The following is a 23,577-nucleotide window of genomic DNA, read 5'->3' as shown; positions in this document are numbered from 1 at the left end:
CATGACAATTGCTTTGGCTCCATCCCCAAGAAGTGGAGCCACCAACTGCTCCCTGCTGTGCTGCTCCGCATGGAGGAGAAATCTGACGAGGAGGAGAAGGAGGAGATGGACCTGAAGGAGAGAGGTGACGTCGGGCGTACCTGGAGCCCCAGTCCATCTTCAACCTGGCACGCCACGTCGGCCAACAACGGAGGTGATTACTTGAAAAATCTTAAATAGGGTAATTTCTGGAACAACTTTTGTTAAATGGGGTAAAAAAACGAAAATCTTGCTAAATTGGGTAAAAGCCGTAAAAAATATAGAACTTGGGGTGTGGAAAGTTGAATTTACACTATAAAATATTAATACAATACGTGCGCCGGAGTACTCGTAGCAATAGCGGTTAAATGGTTAATCATGGCGCAGTGTGCAGAAATGGCAGAGGAAGGCCCGGCCGGAGAGGATCAAAAGCGTCCCGTCGACATGACACAACATGGGTCTGCTCTCGCGCCTGCACTCTCTGCGCCCAATGCCTGCACTGTCTACCCCACCCTGCGCTCAAGGCTAACTTACTTCACTCTTTTCTCTTCTTCCCGGCCCGTTCTTTCACAGCGGTAAGCTTTGGCCGCGGGGGCTGAACCGGCCGGGGCAGAAAAGTGAAAGGAGCTGGCCGTACACGTGAATAAATGGCGAGACGAGCGACCGGTGAGAGAGAGAGAAATTGACCGGAACGGCGGAGGTTGAAACGAAAAGGGCCAAACTGACGCCACGGCAGAGCGAGACGTTTCACTAGTTCCAGGGTACGGTTTACGAACGTGGTGTCACGCTCCATCACTAATTTGCCGTGTAGAGGGCGATCAGCTCGACTTTCTCATTAATCCATCCTTCTTCCATCGGGCCGGATTAATTGATCGACTTGTCCGCATCAAGATCTCCGGAGGTACTGTAGGAGTAGTGTACGTATCGTTCTATTGCCTGCCAGATACGAATTAAAAAAAAATCGATCGAAAAAATAGAGCTAGCCAACTTTTTCTAGAGGGAAACCAGACGAGATCCTTTACCAGGCCGGGACGACAGACTGTGTGTACGTACTTTACTACGTCCTCTCGTCGCCGTGCGCAACAGTAGATTAGATTGACGATGTTGATTGCCCGGGAAGGTACAGTTTAAATAATTGCGTAATGAAAAAAAAATACGGCCTTACTATTTCCCAATACATTGAAAAGTGTTTTTTCTAAATCACCGCTAATGACAAGGCCATCGAGCTTCAAGATTTGTGTAGGTGCACAAATGACTAGAAAATATTGATCCTATAGCGCGGTTTATGTCTCTGGACCACATGGAAATTCGCAGCAAAATTTTGGTTCAGCCTCTTGGGTTTGTAAGGCACCGTGTATTACATAGATACATGCATAGGTTGTATGTCTTGTAAAGATTTCATAATCGGTCGTCGGAATTCGACGGAGCAGAAAAAATGTCCATGTTGCCTCTTGCTTTGTCCGATAAATTCTGTGTGTAAATAATGTAAATAAATTTGTAAACGTAATCGACAAGATTTCTACAAGTCTCGAGCCCTCAATCAACTAGGAACCGCGAGCTTCTCTCACAATATTACCGTGTTCTTAACTAAGCCGTCACAAACAATATGAAATATCGTTAAACAATATTGATGGATGGTGATTCATTGCGACAAAATAGTTTAGAGTAAACTACAGAAAATCAACAAGCATTGAAGGGTAATTTTTTTAAAAGAAAACCACCATGAGGATTTTTCAAAAAACCACGAGTTTGTGACAGCCCATAACTGATAGCACTCATCGCGAGCTCAGGGCGTTTTGATAACGCACCTAACAGGCTGGTTATTTATGCACAACTTTTTCTTGACTTCATTTATTAAGATATAGAAACATTCGGTCGAGAACAAGGTTCAATGGGATACCTATAATTGAGAAAACTCTACCATGGGCAACTCTCTTTTTTCTTACAGTTTATGCACTCGTGTTAATCAATCTGTATAATTTGCCCATTTTGTGAGACAACGATGTTCTCACATGAGAAGAGAAACTATAAACAAGTTAATTGACATGGTCGATTGTCTGATATGCTACAAATTTGGAGAAAATGGTTACTATTAAAATTGTGACTGGTGGTAGCTAAGTATATTGCAGACGAGGCCAATACCGCAGAAGATGGTAGTTTGTATTCTCTAATTGACCTATGCCTATAAGACTCCGAAATAACTCTCTGGCGCCTCATCGCGCTAGGTAGGTGATCCACCCATGCCTTCTCCTCACCTCCTATTCTCATTCTCTCCCTTATCCTCTTCCGGATCTTTCATTTCTCCATCCTTCTAGAGAGAGCGAGCAACGACTCCTCCCAGTGGATCGAGTCCAGCGAACCCTGCATCTTGCAGCCTGCAATGGCGACACTCGCCGAGCGCTTGTAGGGATGCTTTCATATATGTGAATTTTTGAAAGTTTTTACCTGGAAAAAAAACGAATTTTTGAAACTTTTTCCTGATTTAAGGTTGTATAATTTGGATTTTGTTGAACTTTTTGGTCTCAAATTTCTTCCGAAAATGTTAGGAAATGGTTTGAAAGATATGAAACTTTTGTACGTATAGCTAAAGTAATTTTTTTTGGAAAAAACGAAAGTCGGAGAACTGGAAGTTTTTTTCAAATGTTAGGAAATGGTTTGAAAGATATGAAACTTTATCTCTTCTCTCTCGATCGGTCGCTTCACTGTGTCGTGCTTTTTTGCAGAGACATTTGGATGGTACCATATGTAAAAACTTTACGTGTTATGTCATAATATGTTTCAGATTTTGCACGGTTTCTGCGATACATTTTCGTTAAGAATGTGTTCAAAACAAAGAAAAAAACATCACAGATAACGTCGTGATGCCATATTCAACCAGTGATCAAGGCTCTTGTTTTTTTTCATACGACCAAGCTAGGTTGGCCGGGCTCTATTATCAAAAGATGAATCAAGATTATTACTTGTGTTAGTACATGGTCGATGAGTGCGAACTTGATGTACGTAGCTACACCATTCATTAATTGTCGCAATAATCATATATATTAGCATCTCCACCGTCATCAGCTAGCGCTTCGGATGATTGACCCAACAAAAAGGCCCCCCACACGTACGCCATCTCTCTCAGATGCATATACAGATTTATGTATTTACACGTTGTACTAATATAAATATCAGACGGCTCTCTGACCACTGGTGGTCCTTCACTTCTTCTTCCTCTTTCCTTCTTTCGTCTTCCTCATCCGCTCCTCTTTTCCTCCCCTTTTTTCTTCGTGACATTTTGCGACGTCGGGAGCGGTAGAAATGTCGGCACAGATCGCGCCGGCGGAGCATGTGTGCTACGTGCACTGCAACTTCTGCAACACAATTCTCGCGGTAATATGTGCTCCCGCCGCCTCTCTCTCTCTCCCTCAGTCTCTTTCTCGCTATGTCTCTCTCTCTCTCTCTCTGAAGTGCAGATCTACAAAGAGATATGCATGTAACTAATTAATTCTGCTTGATTTGGCGAGTTTCTTGCCGGATTTTGTCCTTCCCCCCTTTCGATTTCTTGGGGAAGGTGTCCGAGAGATTTCTGATTTGTGATCATCTTTTCTTCAGCTAGTATACATAGTACTCCGTGTGCGCTCCTTTTGTTTTGGCCGCAGCTCAAAGAATTTTCAATTTCCCTTTCTAGCGGTTAATTCGGTAGGACTTATTAAATGGGGGTGGAAGGAAGAGAAGAAAAGAAAAGGTCAAGGTCAGCATATATTGAAAATCGATCGGCTTCTCTTTCTTACACCTGATGATCGCATCTATATGGATATGTACATACTATACATACTCCAGCATGCATGATTAGTCGTCTGTTGGGCTAGCTAGTCAAGTGTTTGCTCTGATGTGGTTTCACCAATTCTGAACTTCTGCTAATTATGGCATCCTTATTCTTTGTTGAATGCTTAGCCCTCCTCCCTTCCTCCCTTTGTTTTTTCTTCTTTCACTAGATCTTGATTCAACTAGTTGTGCTGATAGCTGTGCATATAAACAGTTGCTATTTTCTTTTCCAAGATATGAAGCCCCCCCCCCCCCCCCCCCCCCTTCTTCATATTTCAGTTATGCTGGTTTGAGTCTAACTAGCTGGTCTTTGAAGCATCCAATTTGTGGGCTTTACATGTAATATATTTTTTAATGAATCTGCAACACAGAGCATGCAATAACAACCATAACTCGTGTGTATTAGCTTATCTATCTGTCCTTTAGTTAAATGTGTGAATCAAACCATCTTTCTCCTCCCTCCTTAACAAGCAAAATGCGCTGGCCTGCGATGGCCTGCAGTTTATTTTTTTTAATATATATTTCTATGAGCTAGCTAGGAACGTTTTGTGTAATGCTATTTAAAAAAAATCTGAATCAAGTCAAGTTTATTTTCCCGGGCAAACGATGGCCTTATTAAACTAACTTGAAGTTTACAAGTCAAGTATTATACTCCTAGCTATGTGGTACTCTCTCGAACGCCTTCAGAAACACCGCACCCCTTCTTATTTTCTTTGAGCACATAGAGGAACAGTAGCATGTACTGTAGTAGTTATTGAGTTGTCACCGAGAAGTTCCAAATGTTGGATGCTTCCTGTTTTCTTATGTTTCCTCTTCTCCATGCTCATGTGCTTAATTTGTCTTTATTTTCCTTGGTTGTTCTTCTCTGATAGTCTGATGTTTACGAACAACATTTTGTTTCGGTTCAAGTTTAAATATAGAAGCGAATAACTGACGGCGGAGCTTCATTAATTTACGTAGAGTAGTTTTTTTAATCAAGATGGTCGATATCCGTCGCTCGATTAAAAGAAAAGAATTGACCTTGTTTATAAGGAAAACCGGATACGAAAACCAATAAAATACATGACTTCATTATTCTAGCTAGGAAAGCCGTGAGAAAACCCTGACTACGAGCAAAACATAAGGCAAAACCAAAGAAACAAGCTAGTCCGTGCTTTCGAGTTAATACAGATCGTACTTACTTGTGTCCCTCAGCCCCAGCATGCATGGACGGCGAGTACCATCAATATCTCTTTAGTGCGTGGTTCGCAGTACATATGCATATGGTACACAAGTAACCTCATACTCCTACTAGCTAATCACTCCAATTATTGAAATTAAAAACGAAAATGTCAAGAACTAGCTTTCCCGATCGATGTGAACACTCCAACTTCAACCATTGGAGTACGTTTTGCCGTATTGGTCTCTGCTAAAAGAAAAAGATAAGAAGGAGATCTATCTAAATCTAATCGTTAATGGTCGACGGCGCATATGCAGATGATGTGTACTCTTGATCTGTGCATCCTGAAATCTTGCCCTTTGAATTTTTGTGCAGCTAGCTAGCTTTCCAGTGCCGTCTTTAATTTGATCATCTCTCTCTCCCTGCCCATCAAAGATCGAAAAGGATTGAAAGGAGAAGATGGATCTTGTTGACACCTGCATCACCCATGTACTAGAGCACAGTCTGCATGGTTGAGCGTGGGCTAGGCTAGGCTAGGCTGTAGCTAGCGCGCGTGAAGTGCCTTCTGCATGAACTGTCACTGTCATCTTTCTCTCTTTCCTACAGTGTTTCTAGGTGAAATCTTTAATCATTTTTGTGCACAAAAGATCAGCATGTAGAGCATGCATGGAGCACAAGTAATGGTAGAGAACATACCATGCCTTGCCTATGCAAATGCATGCATTTAATTTCTTAAAAAACTCAACATATATGCTACTATAGAATGGCATGCCTTGCAAATGAATATATTATTCTTAGAAAAAACCCTCAAAGATACATATATATGTAGTTTTGTCATTTTTTGTGCAAGAAATGGTGTGCCAACTCCCTTCATGGTGGGAGAGCAAAGTACAATCATTTGCAGATGCAGATGGCTCACTTGTTTGATACTCTTTCTTATGGGAGTGAGTGCCCAAAAAAAGGAGGATGAGGAATCAAACGAACTTGCTAGGACCTGTTCCTTCTTCAGGTTGGGGTTGCAGGTGCACCCAACACGGAAATCTGAAAAGAAAATGGAAAGGGCAAGGGTGCAACCAATGGCCAGGGATTAGAAAAGGTTGCCCCAGTTCTGATTTGGCCAGCTGCATGCAGAGCCCTGATAAAAGTCATGGAGAACAACAGTTTTACAGCAGGCCGGATTTAATTATTAAAGAGGGCGAGAAAGAGAAAGCTATGGCTATGTGTATATATGTCTGGATAGATCTGCACCAGCCTTTTGAAAATGTTTCTTTGGAATTTAGCATTTGTTGCATCATTTAGAGAGAGCTTGTTATTTTTGTTCTTCTGTTTCTGTCTTTACTTTCTGTTATTTTGTTGCTGTTCTTCTGAAAATCCTTCCATGGAATTTAGCGTTTGATCACCGATCTGTCATGTGTGCTTGAACTAGTAATTTCATTAATTCAACTATCAACACTCTTTGCAGTACCAATTAACACGAAACCTGACATTGTTCTCCTTATATGTGATCAATATATCCAGGTCAGCGTTCCAAGTAATAGCATGCTGAACATCGTGACTGTCCGTTGTGGGCACTGCACTAGCCTGTTGTCGGTTAACTTGAGAGGATTGATCCAGTCACTCCCTGTGCAAGATCACTCCCAGGTTGACAGGAACACTAACAATTCATGAAAGCTCTCTTCTTTGCGTGAATTTATCTCTCTCTCACCTAAAGGGAGAATGATATGTGAAATATCTGTCTGCCCTATCAAATATTTTATGGTGTTTTCTCTGCGTGCCATGCTAAGCTGTAGGTAAAAATGGCTATTTGATATTTCTACGTGGTTTCATTTCTAAGACGGTTGTAATGCCTCGTTCGATTAATGAAATCTGAGATTTAATCCTGCTTACAAAATAATAATATCTCAACTGCATTATTTCTTCCTACTACACCATAGGGGCTAGAAAGATGCAAGTTTCAGAACTGGAAGGGAGAGGCATGCAAATCAAACCCCCTAGCTAGCTTATTCTACCTATATGTAGCAGCTAGCTCTTGTAGGGGAGAAAAGCCAACTGCATGCATGGGTCTTGTCATGCTTTGATACTTTATACAGTAAAGACAAACTACAGCATGTACACTGCTTACTCACAGGGAAGAGTTTTAAAGCTCACATGCAAAACCAAGATGTATAGTGTCGTCCACCAGATGGTTCTGTGTTCAGTTTTTATTGAATTTGAATAGAGCTGTCTTGAACAGTTGTGCTCTTTGCACATTCCAAATCCTGTAATATGAATAGCATTGATTTGTATTAAGCTGTACTATACTGAAATGATTTGTTATATATATTTTTCTACAAAAAGATGATGCTTCAAGATAATCAATTAACATAATCACTTGACTTTGTGTCAGGAGAGTTTCAGGGCCCACAATATCAGCTTTCGTGAAAACTACTCTGATTATGGTTCATCTTCGAAATACCGGATGCCAATGATGTTCTCAACAAAAAGTGACCAAGAACATACCCTACACGTGCGACGTAAGATCAATGCACACATTATGTTTTTTTATTTGTAATAACTGTGTTTCTTCTCTCTTGACCAATAGATATATATTGATGAAATATTGCACGTTGCTTTTTCTAAAGAAAAAGTCCATATCGCTCCTTGAACTTAATTAGGCCGGGTCTCGGATATCTAACTCAAAAATCCAGTAGTGATTTTGGAAATTGAAGGGTATGCATGCCAGACCGTTTATAAGTTTTAGGAGCTTCTATAGTCCAAACGTCAATATTTGGGGGCATAATATTGACACTTTTCCTTTTCTACCCACAATGCAACGAGGTCTTACAACAAACCGAGATATGCATCTCATTTCGTATCTAGCTAATTTAGGAACAATACTAGAACGTAAATATTTAGAGAAGGATTGAATACAGAAATGGAACTTGATATCACTTACATCTAAATAAATGGCTTGCCTTAATACATCCAACAATTAACTTACACCACAATATAAATTATTCTTCATAATGACATAAGTTTGAAGAATCATCATTATCGGTGATGTCTGCTAGACTTTGAGTTTGTTTCTTCATTTTATGTTAGCTCCTAATTAATTAGTTTTGCATACAACAGCTCCTGAGAAGAGGCAGCGGGTTCCTTCAGCGTATAACAGATTTATTAAGTGAGTTCAATCAATTATATGCAATTTTCTTCTTCTGCTAGCCACTGTATTTTACTAAATTGTGTTGTCTTCTACTAACAATATGATTTTTACACATCAATGTTCCAGGGAAGAGATACGGAGGATAAAAACAAACAACCCTGACATAAGTCACAGAGAAGCCTTCAGTACTGCAGCAAAGAATGTTAGTATATCTTTTCATAACACATAGAAGCTGATGTTGCAATACCACAATTTATACAGTTCATGTATAAACTGTGAACACTTCACCTTTTCTTTTCTTTTTGCAATGATAGTGACTACTTTATGGTCGACCATAACACATCATGCATATACTGGCCACATAGCACATTTATATATTTAAGAGATAGATTTGAGTAAAGCCACCACCTTATCACCCATTTACTACTTATATTAACGTCAATAATGTAGCTTTGATATAAATTAATATGAGTTGCCCAAGTACGTTGCACAAAAAAGTCAGTCAAATAGCTAGATTACATAGATTGCATATGCCCTACCATTTGCTTAAGCATATTGTATTGTGTTAGTCAGCTGTTTTTCGACAGATCATAGGCTTCAGAGCATAAATTCGTTCTAGGCATATCTGATCACCACAGGCAAGAAAGTCGATACAATCAAATTGTGAATAAACTTGCCATGAATGTGGCCTTAGTCTTCTCTTCTTTATTTCTTTCTGTTACAAGCTATGTTGGAACCTCCACAGAAACAACATATATGGAATTTCTATTTAATTTACAAAACTACTCTATCGAATTTTCATTTCAGTGGGCGCATTTTCCAAACATTCATTTCGGGCTAGGCTCCAATGAGAGCAGCAAGAAGCTAGACGAGGCCATCGTGGCGCCTATCCCCCAGCAAGTTCAAGGTCTCTACTGAAGAGACATATTATTCCTACAAGATATATCTCATATTGTAAGTAATTTATTAAGGAAAAACCAAACTTAATTATTTCTAAATCAGTTTGTGTGAGTGAGTGCGTACATAGATGAGCGAGTGATAAGCACGAACTATATGGGAAGTGCATGCAGTTACCTAGCTAGCGTGCGTGCATGCATGCACTAAAGTCATACCTGAATAATTAAACCCCTCACCTTGTTGTTATTTAATTGTTTGAAATGTTTGTATTTCAATTCGGATTTCGCTGGTGCATATCAATTTGTCCATAATGATTTTCCCGGACGAAGTCTTGATTAAAAGGTTTTCAAGGATGCCTACAGTACAACAGGGTTGAGGGAAAGCTCGTTTTAATAGCTACAAGGTGAGTACTGAGTAGGTTGTCCATAATGATTTTCCAGGACAAAGTCATGTTTTTAAGGATGCATGCCCTACATACATTAGGTTGAGAGAAAGCTGCAGACTGATATAATATTATAGGTTCCCTTCAAAATTGAGCTGATGACGATTTGTGCTGGAACTGATATATATACAAAAACTGAATCAAGTCAACTTCAAAAGAAATCCGATTGCCCACTGGCTGGGGATTCATTCGCTCGATTCTAAACTATAAGATTGTACTCGATTTATCTAGGAAACATGTAAATTAACTTCCGAGAAATTTGTTTGTCTTGGTTTTTGTGGGATACTGGGGCAATCTGGCGATATTTCCCTGTATATTCAAAACATAATGGCATTGTTCGCATTCACTCTCTATTAGTTATATAAAATTCACATTCTTTAGTTAACTTAAAAATTGCAATATGTATATATAGCATATGTGTTCTTTTACTACTTTGTATCCTGGGCGCAGATTCGTTCAATCGTCTCGGGGCAGATACACATTCAGGTCTGTACACAGTTTGTAGCCCGATCGACTAGCTAGCCCACAAGTTACAATTTTATCCCTGCTTCGTGTAACGACATACTCCGTATATCGTCTTTAGTAAACAAGCAGGGTTATGTGATGGTGAACTCGAGGTCCGGGAAGTGGTACACTAGAGCTCGAGATGACGCTACCAAAAACATTAGTTCAAAAAAATACACTGGATGGTGAAAATACTCCAAATTTCCGGTGTGTACGCAGTAACTTGGATTTGGTCTGGGGCGACAGCTCGCAGGATCAAGGCAAAATACTCCTGTAGACATGCATGCATACGCTGGGTCACCGTGTGGACTGCGGCCACGTGCGCGCGTGTATGATCGCATGCATGCGACCGTTCTGCCAAACAGCTGGCAGCCATGCGTGGCCCCTACGCGGGCGCCCGTGCACGATGCACGGGTTAAATACTGGATGAGCAGTAGTCCCTGTTTTATAATTCTTGTTTTATTTTGACAAAAAATAAATGTATCTATCAGGGACGGAGCCATGAGAATAGTTGAGAGGGGGGGCACTTGAGAGGTTGTAATTTAAATTAGAGGGACAGAAAATCTAAAATTTGTATTGGTTTATCATGTCTGGATCCGCCCATGGTATCTATTCCTATCTGATACATGCATATGTAATATTTTGACAATAACTATGGATCGGTCAGAGAAATTAATCGATGGAATCTCTAGTTAGAGTTAGCGCAGTGCTCAGCTCTCAGTCGTACTAGCAGTACTGTCTGCCGGCCTTTAATTAATGGTCTGTGATCTCTTTCAAGTACTGCTCCATTTTGTACCGGTACCAGTGAAATAGAATGGCGCGCAGTGGTTGATAATCTGCATTAACTGTATACTGAATATAAATTGATGCCTGCCCTGTGTGAACCAGAGTGGTCCGTACGTACTTACCGGCTGGCCGTTCTTGAAGGAAGATCAAGGGGACGGAAACGCCAAAGAAGCGAGAGCATGCAGCGGATGATATGCATACATCCACCTTTCAAATTTGTCTGATCTATCATTTGCTCCGAGATTCCCATGCATGCGCGGATGATGTGCATACACGCCTACCTTAGCCGTACCGTGTACGGAGTACTTAGCTAGGACCTCATCTCGTGTCTGCCGGCTACATATGCACGCATAGAACAGTAGCTCCTGCGAATTTGAGTAGTAGTAGTATGTACCATGTATATTCTTCCATGTATCGCGACAACGTATATACGTGGGTTCGTACATGTACAGCTGTGCCATGTTGTAAGCTACGTATGTGTATATGTACAGTTAGCATTAGCATGTGCACTTTTTATTTTGAGCGTGACAATATAGCTGGATCGGTCGATGTGGCACAGCAGCATCGGTCCAGAACCAGAAGGCACCGATCGAATAAAGTGACACCTGCGCCGACGTAGCCGCCTCACCTCAACCTCAGCTGAGAGATGAATGGATCTTGATATGGATGGAACAACCAGTTCAAGTACGCGTGCTGTGCTGTCCTCGCATGCACCGGCACTTTAGTACTCCCTCGATCTAATATTAAATGATTTTATCTATCTAGAGTTTTTTAGACATAGATTCATATGGGTTTGGGACGGAATGAGTAGCAGGAAACACATATGATGTTCATCGTCTATTCATAGATCGATGGATGCACACGGCCGGTGACTTGTCTCCTGATAGCATAGAGATTTAAGGAAAAGCCTCGTCCTTTTCTTTTTGGGAAGTAATCTATTACAGTATATTAAATTAGAATTAGTGGTGCGAACCAAGCCTAGTTCAGGTGGTTGGTTCCTTGTGGTGGAACCAGCCCACCCAGGTTCAAATACCAGACTTGGCATGGGTGATCGCATTTCTCTAGATTTATTTTAGAAATTAACCGGCGTTATGCTTTCAGTGGGAGTGACGTACCCGTCAACCACGAGGCGTCTGTGGTGACTTCGTCAATCTAATTAACCGGCGTTGTGCTTTCAGTGGGAGTAACGTACCCGTCAACTACGAGACGTCTGTGGTGACTTCGTCAATCTCAAGATGATCTGCTAGCTGCTGGCGGCCCAGTCTCTCGGAGGTGCTCATAGGGGTAGGGTGAGCGTGCGTGCGCGTGTGTGAGTACTTGCGTCTTTACTCTGTTTCCTAAAAAAAAATTGGAGTTGGTGGTGATTGCCGCGGGAGTCGTACGTCGACTTCATTAAAATTTACATGAGTATGCCACCGCGCCCCCTCCTGTACGTCCCGATGCAAACCCCCCTCCCTTTGTGTAAAAAAAAACCTCTCTCTTGTCTTCCTGACCAGCGCTCGCCGCCGCCTCCAACCGTTGCTTCTCCTCCCTCCGCCGCAATCGTCGCGTCTCGTTCTGCACGCCGCAGTCGCCCTCCTCCTCCGCAAGCGCTGTCTCCGCCGGCAAAGATCTATGGACGGCCCGTCGCCGCCGCGCTCCTCCCCTGCGCACGCCGTCATGGAGACTGGATCCGTCGCCGCCATGGATAATAAACGGTCTGAGAGAGAGTCGATGAGCCAGTCCATCGAGGAAGATGAGGTGGACGAGCCGTGGAGATGAGAGATGGCCGCCGAGGCAGCAACAGCAGAAGAGGCGCCGCATGAAGCGGCGAGGACCCTCGCGAGTTTGCTGCAGCCGCACATGGCCTTGGCCTTCTTTGCATTGCCTGCGTGCACCGTGGCGAGATCGGCAGAATTGAAGCATCGCCCCTCTTCCATGACCATGCCCCATTCCCTCTTCCCCAACCACGGCGTGCCCCAGTTGCCCTGTCTCTAGAGGTGAAGCACCGTAGCTAACGAGGCGCGGTCCGACGAGATCCACCCAGAGACAAGGAGATGTGGGGTCAGTGAGGACAGAATGATCCACTGCCTTGTGCTTCACCTCTCGTGAGCTCCTCATTCAGATTCATTCCTTGATTCAACAAATCAAAAAACTCAGCTTCTATTAGGACATAGGGCGATGGAGTTTTTTTTTCCTTTTTTCTGAGATTCTGTTTTGGTTGTTTGTTCTTTCCAGATATTTGTTCTTGCATTTTTCTATGACAAATCTTGTTACTTTCCGTTCATGGTTCAGATCTTTCTTCCAAATGTTCATGTTTCTGATCTTGTTTCATTTAGTTCTTACCATTAGTTCATGGTCAGGGAAGACAAAGAGGAAAGGAAGATTACAATTAGAATATAATAAAACCATAAGAGGAGGAATAGCAGGAAGAGATTTGGCCAATCTGAGTCAGCCCAACCTGATTCGATTTTCCAATCAATAAGTATTTTTTGCATCTGTTGTATGAGGCCACCTTGTGTATTTATATACATGTACTCACATCCTTCAGATTTTTAGTGCTTTAGATTTATATGTTTTGGACCGGAAAGATTAGAATTCTTAGATAGTGTATACAAGTGACGACCATCTTGTGTTTGGACCGTGACATCGCACGGGCATTTTGCACTTAGCACTCAGTAACAAATCGTGTTTCACTGTTTTGCCTCAAAATACGAAGAAACTTCCAATTGTGCATCGTACCATTGCCCATCTTCGGCCCATGTATACTGGCCCGCAATGTACCGCCTGCTTTTATATACGTCGACGTCCAGTTTAATCTCGTGTCACTCACGGGCCCGCCCATATGTATGCGTCCTTCCAAGCCTCTAAGTTGCACGAGGTGAAGCCGGTGAAGCAGCTACAGCCCACAGGCCACAGCGGACCAACACGATGAGTATATGTTGTGTTTTTTCTTCCTCCTGTCCTTTTCTCTTTTCCTCGTGATAATATTCAACGTTAGCGTTCCATGTGATATTTTCTTTCTGGACCATACTATACAATTATACTAATTGTATAATCTGCGTGTACAATTATCTGAAACATTAATCTTGCGGAGAAAATTGTCGAAACTACTACATTTTTCCTAGTTATTGAACATTTTGTATGATCTACATTTAATTTCCACACCCGAAACAAATTTGGTTAACTGTAGGAACATTTGTTTCCTACTAATGCTGTCGAATTCATAGTTTGTTTCATCACACTTTTTTCGCTACACACAAGGGCGATCATGCATTTGTGTCATTGTGTGTACCCTGTTAATCCGAAAGCAAATGGCCAGATCGACCGGCCTGCAAACAACAGGCACATATACGGGCCTCAAATGTTGTAAATGTGTCGTGCTCGCGTGCTGAAGTGGGCTTTACTATTTATTCCTCGAGCCGGTACAAACGGGCCAGGCTATGTCTCCGGCGGATTAGACGTGCGCGTTGCAGATGGAAACTGCAGGCCCATGCATCCGCTGGAGACGGACGACACCAGAAGAAGAAGAAAATTGACAGGCAGCGAAACCGGACAGCAAGCTGCGGCAGCACTACCTGAGTGGCTGAGTTTGCTCTGCGCCGTGGGCAGCAGCTAGGTAGCAGGGCCGGCACGAGCTGTTGGACAACGTGCTGATCCACCCGGAGATTGAGTGAGATCGTCCAGATTGTGGGCGCAGCCGCACGGCGCCGCGCTTCTCGTCTTCTCGGTCGTCCAAGGACAAGGCAGGCATGCTCTTTTTGAAGCAAGTATGGATCGAGTATTTTCTTTTCTTTACCGCGATATCACATCACTCAATATATACAATTCATTCCATACATTGGCAACGTAGAAGAGAATTGTTGTTTTTCCCTTCTAAAAGGAATACTCCGTAGTAAATCCCACACGAAAAGGAAAAAATGAAGAAAAGAAAAGAGCGGAGAAAAGGTGGAACAAGAATGCGGTATCGATCAAACACGACACACAAGCTTCCCTTTTTCCTCCTCTACTATGCAGGGTTCCTTCAGGTAAAGAAAAACAAAACAAAACAAAACGAAGGAACCCCGATCGAGCAAGAAAGAATCAAGAAGAAACCCGCAGGAGCGCGCCTGTCATGATCATCTGATCTCGTCGCCCAGCTGCGACGGGCTCCTCCAGAAGCCCGCTTCGTAGAACCTGGCCCACACCTCCTTCTCCATGTCCCCCGCCTCGTCCACCGGCTTCACCGCCGGCCAGACCACCGCCGCGTCGCCGCCGGCCTCGGCCCCCAGGCCCAGGCCGCCGCCGTCCACCAGCAGCTCGTACATGTCCGCCGCCTGCCCCGCGGACGCCGTCCGCCTTCCGCCCGCCCGGCGCCGCGCCTTGACCGCGCGGCGGCAGAGCGCGGCGGGCGCGCGCACCGTGGCGAGCACGACCACCTCCACCATGACGCACGGGAAGCAGCAGCACACGGCGGCGCACCCCGCCGCCGTGCCGCCAGCCACCTCGCCGCACCGGGGCTGCCTGCTGCCGATCCGCTCGCTGTCGCAGCGCAGGTGCAGGTGCGGGTGCTGCGGCGAGGCGTTGGGGTAGTGCTGGCTGTGATGCTGCTGGTGGCCGCGGCGCGGGGGGAAGGCCGCGGAACGGCGCAGCGCGGCGGCGGCGGCCGCGGCGGGGGCCGGAGGAGAGTCCTGGGCCCTGGCCGCCGCCACGGCCACCGACGTGGCCGGAGCAGAGGCCTCGGCGCGGTGGCGGGCCTTGCTGGTGCGGGTGGCCATGGCGCCGAGTGGTCGCGCGCGGGGGGGTGGCCTTAGAGTTGGAGGCGAGGCCGCATGGAGTAGTAGTATCACCCGCCGGGGGGGAAGGGACGACGAAGGCCGCGCTTAAATGGGTTGGGTTTCCTTCCGGACCAGCCGGGGCGGCCATCGCGGCCGGCCTCTCTCTCCATTATTGGGATTGGCAGGAAGGCAGAAACGGAAAGGCATGCGCGCCCGCACGTTTTGTGGGAGCCGGACGGCCGTGTTGGTGCCAAAATTTGTGCCGGATTCTCTGCATTTACACGGATATCATTTTGGAGGAGTGTTTACGCATGAAATTTGTACAGTAGATCACCAAAACCTTCCACTACAAGTACAAGAGATTGGAGAGAACAACTGAAACATACAAGGAACCATTGCTTGTACTCAACCGGCTCAATTCCACAAATTTGAGCCAGGTACTTCCGTGGTGCCCATCGAGTAATTGAAATATCTGCGCCTTTCTAAAGATCCTTCCAGCAATCCAAGCAATTGAATTTCAAAACCCAGATTCTGGGACCTTTCAAAACATCCTTTTACTAATTCAAGTAACTGAACACCGAACAATAATTTAAACTTGAGTTCTTATTTGTATTTTGATTTGTTGGTATTTTCTTTGGATCCTCTTATAATATTAAATGATGCAATATTGGATAGTTAACCAATTTTGGAGGAGTGTTTACGCATGAAATGTGTGAAAAGAAAAGACTTTTCTTTTCTCCTAGGCTGCTTGGGCCAAAACTCAGCCCAACTCGCTTCTCTTTCTCTCTTTTCCACTCGGCCCAAAGGACCTGCTCTCTCTTTTCTCTATTCTTTTCTTATTTTTACTGTTGGGCCTATCTCTATTTCATATTTGAGCAGTGATTGTTGTTTGAATTAGGTGCCTTATGATGTACTCGTGTCCTTTTCCCAATTTTCTCATGATGTTGAATAGACAAATCAATTTTACTGTTGTTTGTCTGATGGAATTTTGCAAAACATGGAGAATTCGGAACAGATTGCATACCTTGGATTACCTCAGGTGGTTGTTGCTACAATGCTACCTGTCATATTTATGCACTGGAAAACATTCCAAGTACTTTCATTTGTAAGAAGATTTCTATCCATTTTTATCTGTTGCATAAACTTTAGACTTTGATCTTTTTCTATTTTTCTTAGTGCTCTCTTGGAGGCCCAGCACCAGCCAGGAGAATTTTGGCGGGAAAGATGGTGACGTCAGTGGCATGGTCAATGGGAAACAGCTGTTCAAACGTTCACGACGGTCTCCTCAGCTTTTGCCGTAAATCCTACCACCCCATATCGCAGAACTCGGTCCATACACCACCACACAACCTGTCTAACTGACTTGCGGGCCTGAGTGAGCTCTCCCGGTAAAGTACCCACTATGTGCTGTGGAACAACTGCACGCTGCTTTCTTTCCGTCCATACACCTCCTGGTGCTGTGGTATGCTCTGACCAGAACTCTGCCCTGCTTTCCCCACCACCAGTCGACCGGAGCAACAAGACAAGGAAATCCCCCGAGGCACAGGCTGCAGTCTGCACAACCAGCGACCCGCGTCAGGACAGCGAGATGCCGCTCCTGCGCCTCTCCGCAGCCGTCTCCGGTGGCCTCCGCCGCTCCCTCGCCACCGTCGCCTCGCATCCCCCGTGGGGTATGATGACCCGCATCGTCGAGGCGGACCCCGGAACACAGAGCGCGCACGTGCGCCTCGCCCGGCCGCCGCACGCCTCCGATCTGCGCGTCCCGCTGCACCTCGTCAAGACCGCCCCCATCCCGGGCCCCTACAGCGACCTCGATCAGGCGGTCATCGGCGAGGTCTGCGCCTCCAGCGGCGACGGCCTCCTCTTCCTCCTCTACTCGAACCTGCGCGTCGTCAAGGAGGGCGCCGCCGGTCGGCTCTCCTTCACCCACCCCCGCCGTCGTATCGGAAAGTTCGACCTCACCCGCTACCTCGACATCACGCGCTTCGTCCTCAACCCTCTCACGCACCAGCTGTCCCGCCTCCCGGACATCGCATACGACAGGAAGCTGGTGTACGGCCGCTACATGGGCCTGCTCACCCAGGCCGATCGCGGGCACGGGCCGCCTGACAGGTTCGCCATCGCCGTGCCGGAGGAAGGGAACCTGAACGTCATGCTCCGGTTCCTCTCCGAACGAGATGAGTGGGAGCACGTGGCGGTCTCGCCGTGCCAGCTCCCGTCCGCGCGGGAGATGGTGATAAACCAGGAGACGCTGGCATTCGGCGGTCGCATGTGGTTCGTCGACGTCACCTGGGGCGTGGTCTCCGCCGACCCGTTCAGCGATCGGCCGGAGCTCTCCTTCACCGAGCTGCCAAGGGGCAGCGTGCTGCCTGATGGCGTACAGCAATTTGAGGGCGTGCCGTCGAGCCAGAGACCCGACAACTTCCGGCAGGTGGGTGTCAGCCAAGGGCGGCTGCGGTATGTCGAGGTCTCTCGAAAGGAACCATTCGTACTCAGTTCCTTCGTGCTCGACAACGAAGGCATTGGCTGGACGCTGGAGCACCGGGTGGCGCTCAGCAAACTCTGGGCGGATGGAGGCTTCCCATGGCTACCCTTAAAGGAGTCGCCACAAATAGGCCTTATTGACCCACACAACGCAAATGTCGTGTACCTCACGGTTGACCAACTCGTTCTCGTCCTGGACATGAACATGAAGGAGGTGACTGGGCCTTATCCGCATACAGGCAACCCCATGTTTAAGTGTATACCATGTGTTCTTCCACCGTGGCTTGGATCGAGCCGGATCCCCTCTGTAGGTACTGACTTGCTCGTCCAATTGCTAGATTGCATACTTCTCAATTTTTGTTTCAGTTTTTGATGCGTAATGCATGGGTTGCCAATCTCAAACCTTTCCTTGATTTGAAACTTCCTACCCCTTGTCATTTCTACCTGTTGTTAAGGTGATAAAGAATCTTGCTTGAAACATGTTCATGGTGATGTAGGTGATTTAGCTTTCGAACAGAAATTTTGTAAGGTTGGTTACTCTGATGGTACATTGTATGTTCTACATTATATGTCCTCATCTCTGTAATCTAGTTTTAGAAGGTAGCTTAAGGGTTTAAATGTGTCATATCCTTTTAATAATTCCTCTACAGTACTTAGTTGCTATCTTCCTCTATTTATTGTTGTGCTATCCTCTGTGGATACACTGTTGAATTCTTGAGAACCCTCTCTACTTATCATTATTTTGCTACTTTAACTTATGTGTGATGCAGCGAAATCATACTGTTGAAAATTATGTTGTAGTGTTGTTTCTGCTGTTCAAATTACTGTAGATTGATCGGATTAACCCTTTTCAGGCAAAAAGGACGCTGAGAAAAACAAGGGTTTGGCAGATGTTCTAGTTCGCTCAGATATCCCGTAGAAGAGACGAAGGTACCAATTTACCAGCTAATGAATCTCTCTTCAGTCTGTTTTAGCTGATTCTTCTTTATTGATCCATTACTGTATTCCATCCATTCACATTATTCCAAGTCTTACTTAGTCCATGCAGTTTATGGATTGAAAAAACTAATGATGTGATCTCTCAAAAAAAAAACTAATGGTGTGCATATTTTTCTAATTACGACAATTATTTTCAACAGCTGGTTTTCCTGTGTATTTTCCAACATATTGCTGTCCTTAATACAAGCTTGTTGGTTGTGTTCTTGCTGGTGTTTTGATGCAACTAGTATCTTTTACTGGGACTGAAGACTAGTAACATAATTCCACTCCACAGAATGGTTATTGAGTGCTACCTGAACATGTTCTTCCATTATATTCTTCTGGAAGCAACTTGACAGGCAGCCAAAGATTATCGGTTGGTGCGTCACACTGTCTGGCACAAAGGATGCCTAGCCTTATTCATCTGGTGACTGCTGTTTAGAACATGAAAGATATCTAGCCTTGTCATCGTGATGAGCATTTTCTTCCTTTTCCTGAAATGTCATGACTAACTGAGACTGAAGGTTGATCTTTCTTAAGATTTTTTTTTTAGTTTTATAAACAAACAGTAGCGTGTTTGTTTGCTGAATTTTGTTTTGCTGTTTTTCCATGTCACTGACTCATTGTCCTGACGTGCATATTCCTATATGTGCCTAACGTTTGATGTTTTTGTTTACAGATTTCTCAGAACTAACAGATGCTGGTCTCTAATCAATTAGGAAGGTGGTCGTGGTAGCTTACTGAAGTCTCATTTCGGGGAAAACCTGGAGAAGTCCTTTTGATCAGTTTTGCGATTTACGTACTTTATCTCGTTTTGAGGGGAAATCTGGGAGATATTTCAGACTATCTTCTCTTTTTTTTTGGAGAATATTTCAGACTATGGGTTCACAGCAGAACATCTCTGTAGATTTGCTAAATTGAACAAGCATGTAATCTCAAGACATCATGGATGCTGCATTTACTAGCTAGGCAGTACGTTAAAGATTGCTGCTTCGACGTGTTTACTCATGAGAAATCTTATTTATGGATCTCTGCGTATCCACGCAGCCTTGGCGCTTGGGTGATATATATATATATATATATATGCTTTTGTGCTGATTGATGTGGTATACTGCTCTCGTAATTTTAGTTAAGCAAGAAGGCTTCACAATCAAATTGGCTTCCATGCGTGATGCTTATCCATGAATTATTAACGACTGCATTGGAACAGAGCTCTTGGTTCTACTAGTAGTACTATACTTTGTCAAGGAAAATTATGATTCAAAACTGCAAATACTCCGTAGTAATTTGTTGTCAGCTTTTCACTACCAGATGGTGGATTGCCTAAGATAAATTATTTACAGCGCTTCGCTTCTTGGGGTGCGTCTGGATCCTAAGCAAAACAGCAAAGGTATAGGGGTTTGGTAGAAAAATAAAAAGACAAATCAAAACGAAAACTGAGCGTGTGCATGCAGGTGACTCTGGCCACCCCCAGCAGCGCCCGCCGTGGGCCTCTGCCTCCGGAGACTCCGGTGCTCCTCGTTGTTGGAGCACGGCTCCAGCACCACGTCGTACTCCGCGAACCGCACCTTCTTCTTGGCCGCCGTCGCCGGTCTCACGCACCTCGGCTGGCCACCTGAATCAATCAATCCATCAAATCCACCGTACGTGTCAGATCAAACAGACAAATGTCAATCATCTCGAGCTAGCATGCATGTTGTTGGTTAATTTACGATGGAGCTGCACGTACTATGTCTATGCTGGAGCTGGAGCTGGATCTTCCGCCTGAAGTCCGACTCGAGGCCGTGGTAGAGCCGCACGGTGGCGAGCGTGACCGCGGCCGACACCGCCGCGACGGCCACGACGCCCGCGCAGTTCCCTCCTCCGGCGCCGGCCTCCATGATTCCCAGGCGATATCTAGCTGCTGCGCCCTGCCTCGGTCCAGGATGTATAGCGTGACCCGGCCGGCCTGGGAGTTTGTTACTTCTCTCTATGGTTGGCCCGTCTGCAGCTCGCTGGCTATTTGGAAGGCAAGGGAAACGAGCCTCACGTGACGACTTATTAGCGCGGCGCCCCGTGTTTGGACAGCAACCCGATCCCGCCGATACGTGCGTTACCTGGCGTGCAAGCACGCCTCCCTCCGGAAAGGAAGGGAAAAAAAAGGTGTAATCACGTGTCAATCTATCTGTAGCTCTCTTGAGGTCAATGTGTTGAATGATCTGGCAACTCCTTCCTCTGTTTCGAAGGACAGTTCAGTGATCTGGCAACTCCTCCCTATGTTTTTCAAAAACAGTTCAGTGATCTGGCAACGAAAGCCTCGTTTTTTATAATGGAATTTTGAAAGATGGCTTACCACGTTTGCCACATGATGGCAACAAAGGCATGGCTACTTCTATTTAGGAAAGGAGGTACTGGTATATATCAAAATATTGATTAAAAACGGAGAGAGATCGAAGTTCTCTTATATTCGAAGAAAAATGAAATTAACACCAAGCTTCATGTCTCTAGCATACTACTACATATGGAACCGTTGCGAAGGGAATCAACTATCGGAAGGAACATCAGTCCACATGTGTAGATCGTGGGTTGTATTCGGCCGCCTTGTGCTTCGGCTCCATACGGAGGAAACATCCGCGGCGGTGCAACCACAATGCAAATAGGAGACAGGCTTAGCCCGCGCGTTAGCCTCCGCGCGCGACGGATCAATCAGGGGAAAATCAGTTGTATACATGCACCTACACTTCACCTGATTAGATTACAAATGATTAGTCAACATCACACGGCAACAATATGTATGCATGCACCTCGCGCTTAAAACATTTTAACTTTTAAACTATTTAATTATTTTATGATAAGTTTTTAGGGTTAGTTTTGTCTCGATGAAATTTTCGAAACTAAAATTGATGGCAACTTCATATATTGAAAATGCTTTAGTGCTTACACATTTTATGACTGGTCTTCACATATGACTCTATTTCGACGAAATCTTCGAATCTAGATCGTATATTAATATATTCTTAACATTTTTTATAGATTACAATTACCATCCAATAATATATATGAAGTTGACATCTTATTTTGTATCAATTACCATGCCCACAAATTACCATCCAATAATATATCAAGTTACCATACTATTTTGCATGAAGTTACCACGCCAACATTTTTTTGATGGCTTAAAATTACCATCTAATAATATATGAAGTTGACATCCTATTTTGTGTCAAGTTACCATGTCCACAATCTTTTCATAGATTAAAAATGACCATTCAATAATATATCAAGTTGCCACGCTATTTTGTATGAAATTACCACGCCAACAATTTTTTGATGGCTTAAAATTACTATCCAATAATATATGAAGTTGCCATCCTATTTTGTATCAAGTTACCACGTCGATAACTATTTATGGCTTAACAATTACCATCCAGTAATATATGAAATTGCCATCCTATTTTTTATAACTTAAAAATTACATCCAACAATATATGAAGTCACTGTGCGTATGAATTTTGTGTTGTACGTTTGTTACGGCAGTGAATGGTGTCATCTACTTTGCTCTGGCCCCACACATGCCAATCGATCAAAAGCTGGGATGGAGCGTGATCGTCCGAGTATGAAAATAATCGCATGCATAGCAGTACTCTCGTGGGTAAGGTCATGCACAATTTTCGTATCTACCAATTAATCCTAGGACTAACGCATGTGGCCTTAAAGCTGCACGTGCATGAAGACCAGCGTTCTGTCGTGCATCGAACGTCCAGCGTTCCGGCGCGCAACGGTGCCAGCGAGCGGACGTTCGCCCGTTACAACACGCAGTGGATCTAGCATGTATAGAGGGGCGGAACTAATTAGCGGAGATTCGACATGAAAGATTTTGACGGACGATTTGGACAGCGATATTGAGATTGTCGAGAGAGGTTTTTGCCTTTTCTTTTTTTCCTACTTCTTCTTCAACCTCAACACTTTTAGGCTTCGCCACTTTTGGTTTTCTCACATTTTGGTTTTCATTGTTTTGGAACTTTCACTTTTAAAAATTTCTTTCAAACTTTTAATTTTCTCACCCCTTCAAATACTCTCAGCATTTGATTTCCTCAAATTTTGGAAGAAATTTTAAAAAAGGAAGTTGATGTACCCGACCAGTGGCAGAGAAGCATGGTTGGCGGGAGCCGCCACAACGGCGGTGCGTGGGGAGGAACCATCGCGGTCGGGATCCAGGCCTCTGGTGACGAAAAGTTGTCGCTGTAGGCGGCACAAGAGAGGAACCCAGCTGCCGGAGGAGACGTGACGGCGCATGCGAGGAGTCACGGCCTTCCAGAACCCATAACAACGTCGCGTCAGGGAGGAGAGCTGGCTAGAGAGGCGAAGCCGTGGGAAGATGCGGCGACCGACTGGAACTCCCTGAGGAGATCTGGACGAGGAGGAGGCGGTCGCACTCGCACGAGGGAGGGACATGGAGAGGTATTAACCACCTAGGGCGGTCGGGCACAATTACATGTTTTGAATCTAGAGTAATATGCATGAAAGAAACAATGTATCTTTTAGTTAGTTTTTCAAACAAGATTCTTGAAACTAGTCACTAGTATATTTACCCTTTATACGGTTAACATTTTTTTAATTTAAGATCCTTAGTTGGACTGTGACT

At 44.6% G+C, this 23,577-nt stretch overlaps 4 protein-coding genes across 4 annotated transcripts; 2 read left to right on the top strand and 2 right to left on the bottom strand.

Annotated features, from left to right (window-relative positions):
• Positions 1 to 3,195: 3,195 nt before the first annotated feature.
• On the top strand, positions 3,196 to 9,340 carry LOC100827245 (protein YABBY 2). The gene is made up of 6 exons (XM_003561721.4): positions 3,196 to 3,390; positions 6,503 to 6,625; positions 7,371 to 7,497; positions 8,096 to 8,144; positions 8,253 to 8,328; positions 8,934 to 9,340. Exons 1-6 carry the CDS (start codon positions 3,319 to 3,321, stop codon positions 9,042 to 9,044), a joined length of 558 nt encoding a protein of 185 aa, XP_003561769.1. The 5' UTR covers positions 3,196 to 3,318; the 3' UTR covers positions 9,045 to 9,340.
• Positions 9,341 to 14,509: 5,169 nt separating this feature from the next.
• On the bottom strand, positions 14,510 to 15,737 carry LOC100823316. The gene has a single exon (XM_014896491.2). The coding sequence runs from the start codon at positions 15,489 to 15,491 to the stop codon at positions 14,853 to 14,855; it is 639 nt and encodes a 212-aa protein (XP_014751977.1). The 5' UTR covers positions 15,492 to 15,737; the 3' UTR covers positions 14,510 to 14,852.
• Positions 15,738 to 17,656: 1,919 nt separating this feature from the next.
• LOC106865803 lies at positions 17,657 to 19,894 on the top strand. Its single transcript, XM_014896619.2, has 3 exons — positions 17,657 to 18,286; positions 18,830 to 18,905; positions 19,633 to 19,894. The coding sequence occupies exons 1-2, from the start codon at positions 17,722 to 17,724 to the stop codon at positions 18,892 to 18,894; spliced, it is 630 nt and encodes a 209-aa protein (XP_014752105.1). The 5' UTR covers positions 17,657 to 17,721; the 3' UTR covers positions 18,895 to 18,905; positions 19,633 to 19,894.
• Positions 19,895 to 20,206: 312 nt separating this feature from the next.
• On the bottom strand, positions 20,207 to 20,910 carry LOC112270059. The gene is made up of 2 exons (XM_024457716.1): positions 20,683 to 20,910; positions 20,207 to 20,568 (listed from the first exon to the last, which is right to left on the bottom strand). The coding sequence occupies exons 1-2, from the start codon at positions 20,831 to 20,833 to the stop codon at positions 20,378 to 20,380; spliced, it is 342 nt and encodes a 113-aa protein (XP_024313484.1). The 5' UTR covers positions 20,834 to 20,910; the 3' UTR covers positions 20,207 to 20,377.
• Between the last annotated feature and the right edge of the window lie 2,667 nt (positions 20,911 to 23,577).

The sequence above is a fragment of the Brachypodium distachyon genome, chromosome 1 (assembly GCF_000005505.3).
Source record: "Brachypodium distachyon strain Bd21 chromosome 1, Brachypodium_distachyon_v3.0, whole genome shotgun sequence".
NCBI classification, from domain to species: domain Eukaryota; kingdom Viridiplantae; phylum Streptophyta; class Magnoliopsida; order Poales; family Poaceae; genus Brachypodium; species Brachypodium distachyon.
Note: the sequence above shows the minus strand (reverse complement) of the source record. Positions and strands in the feature narration are given on the sequence as shown.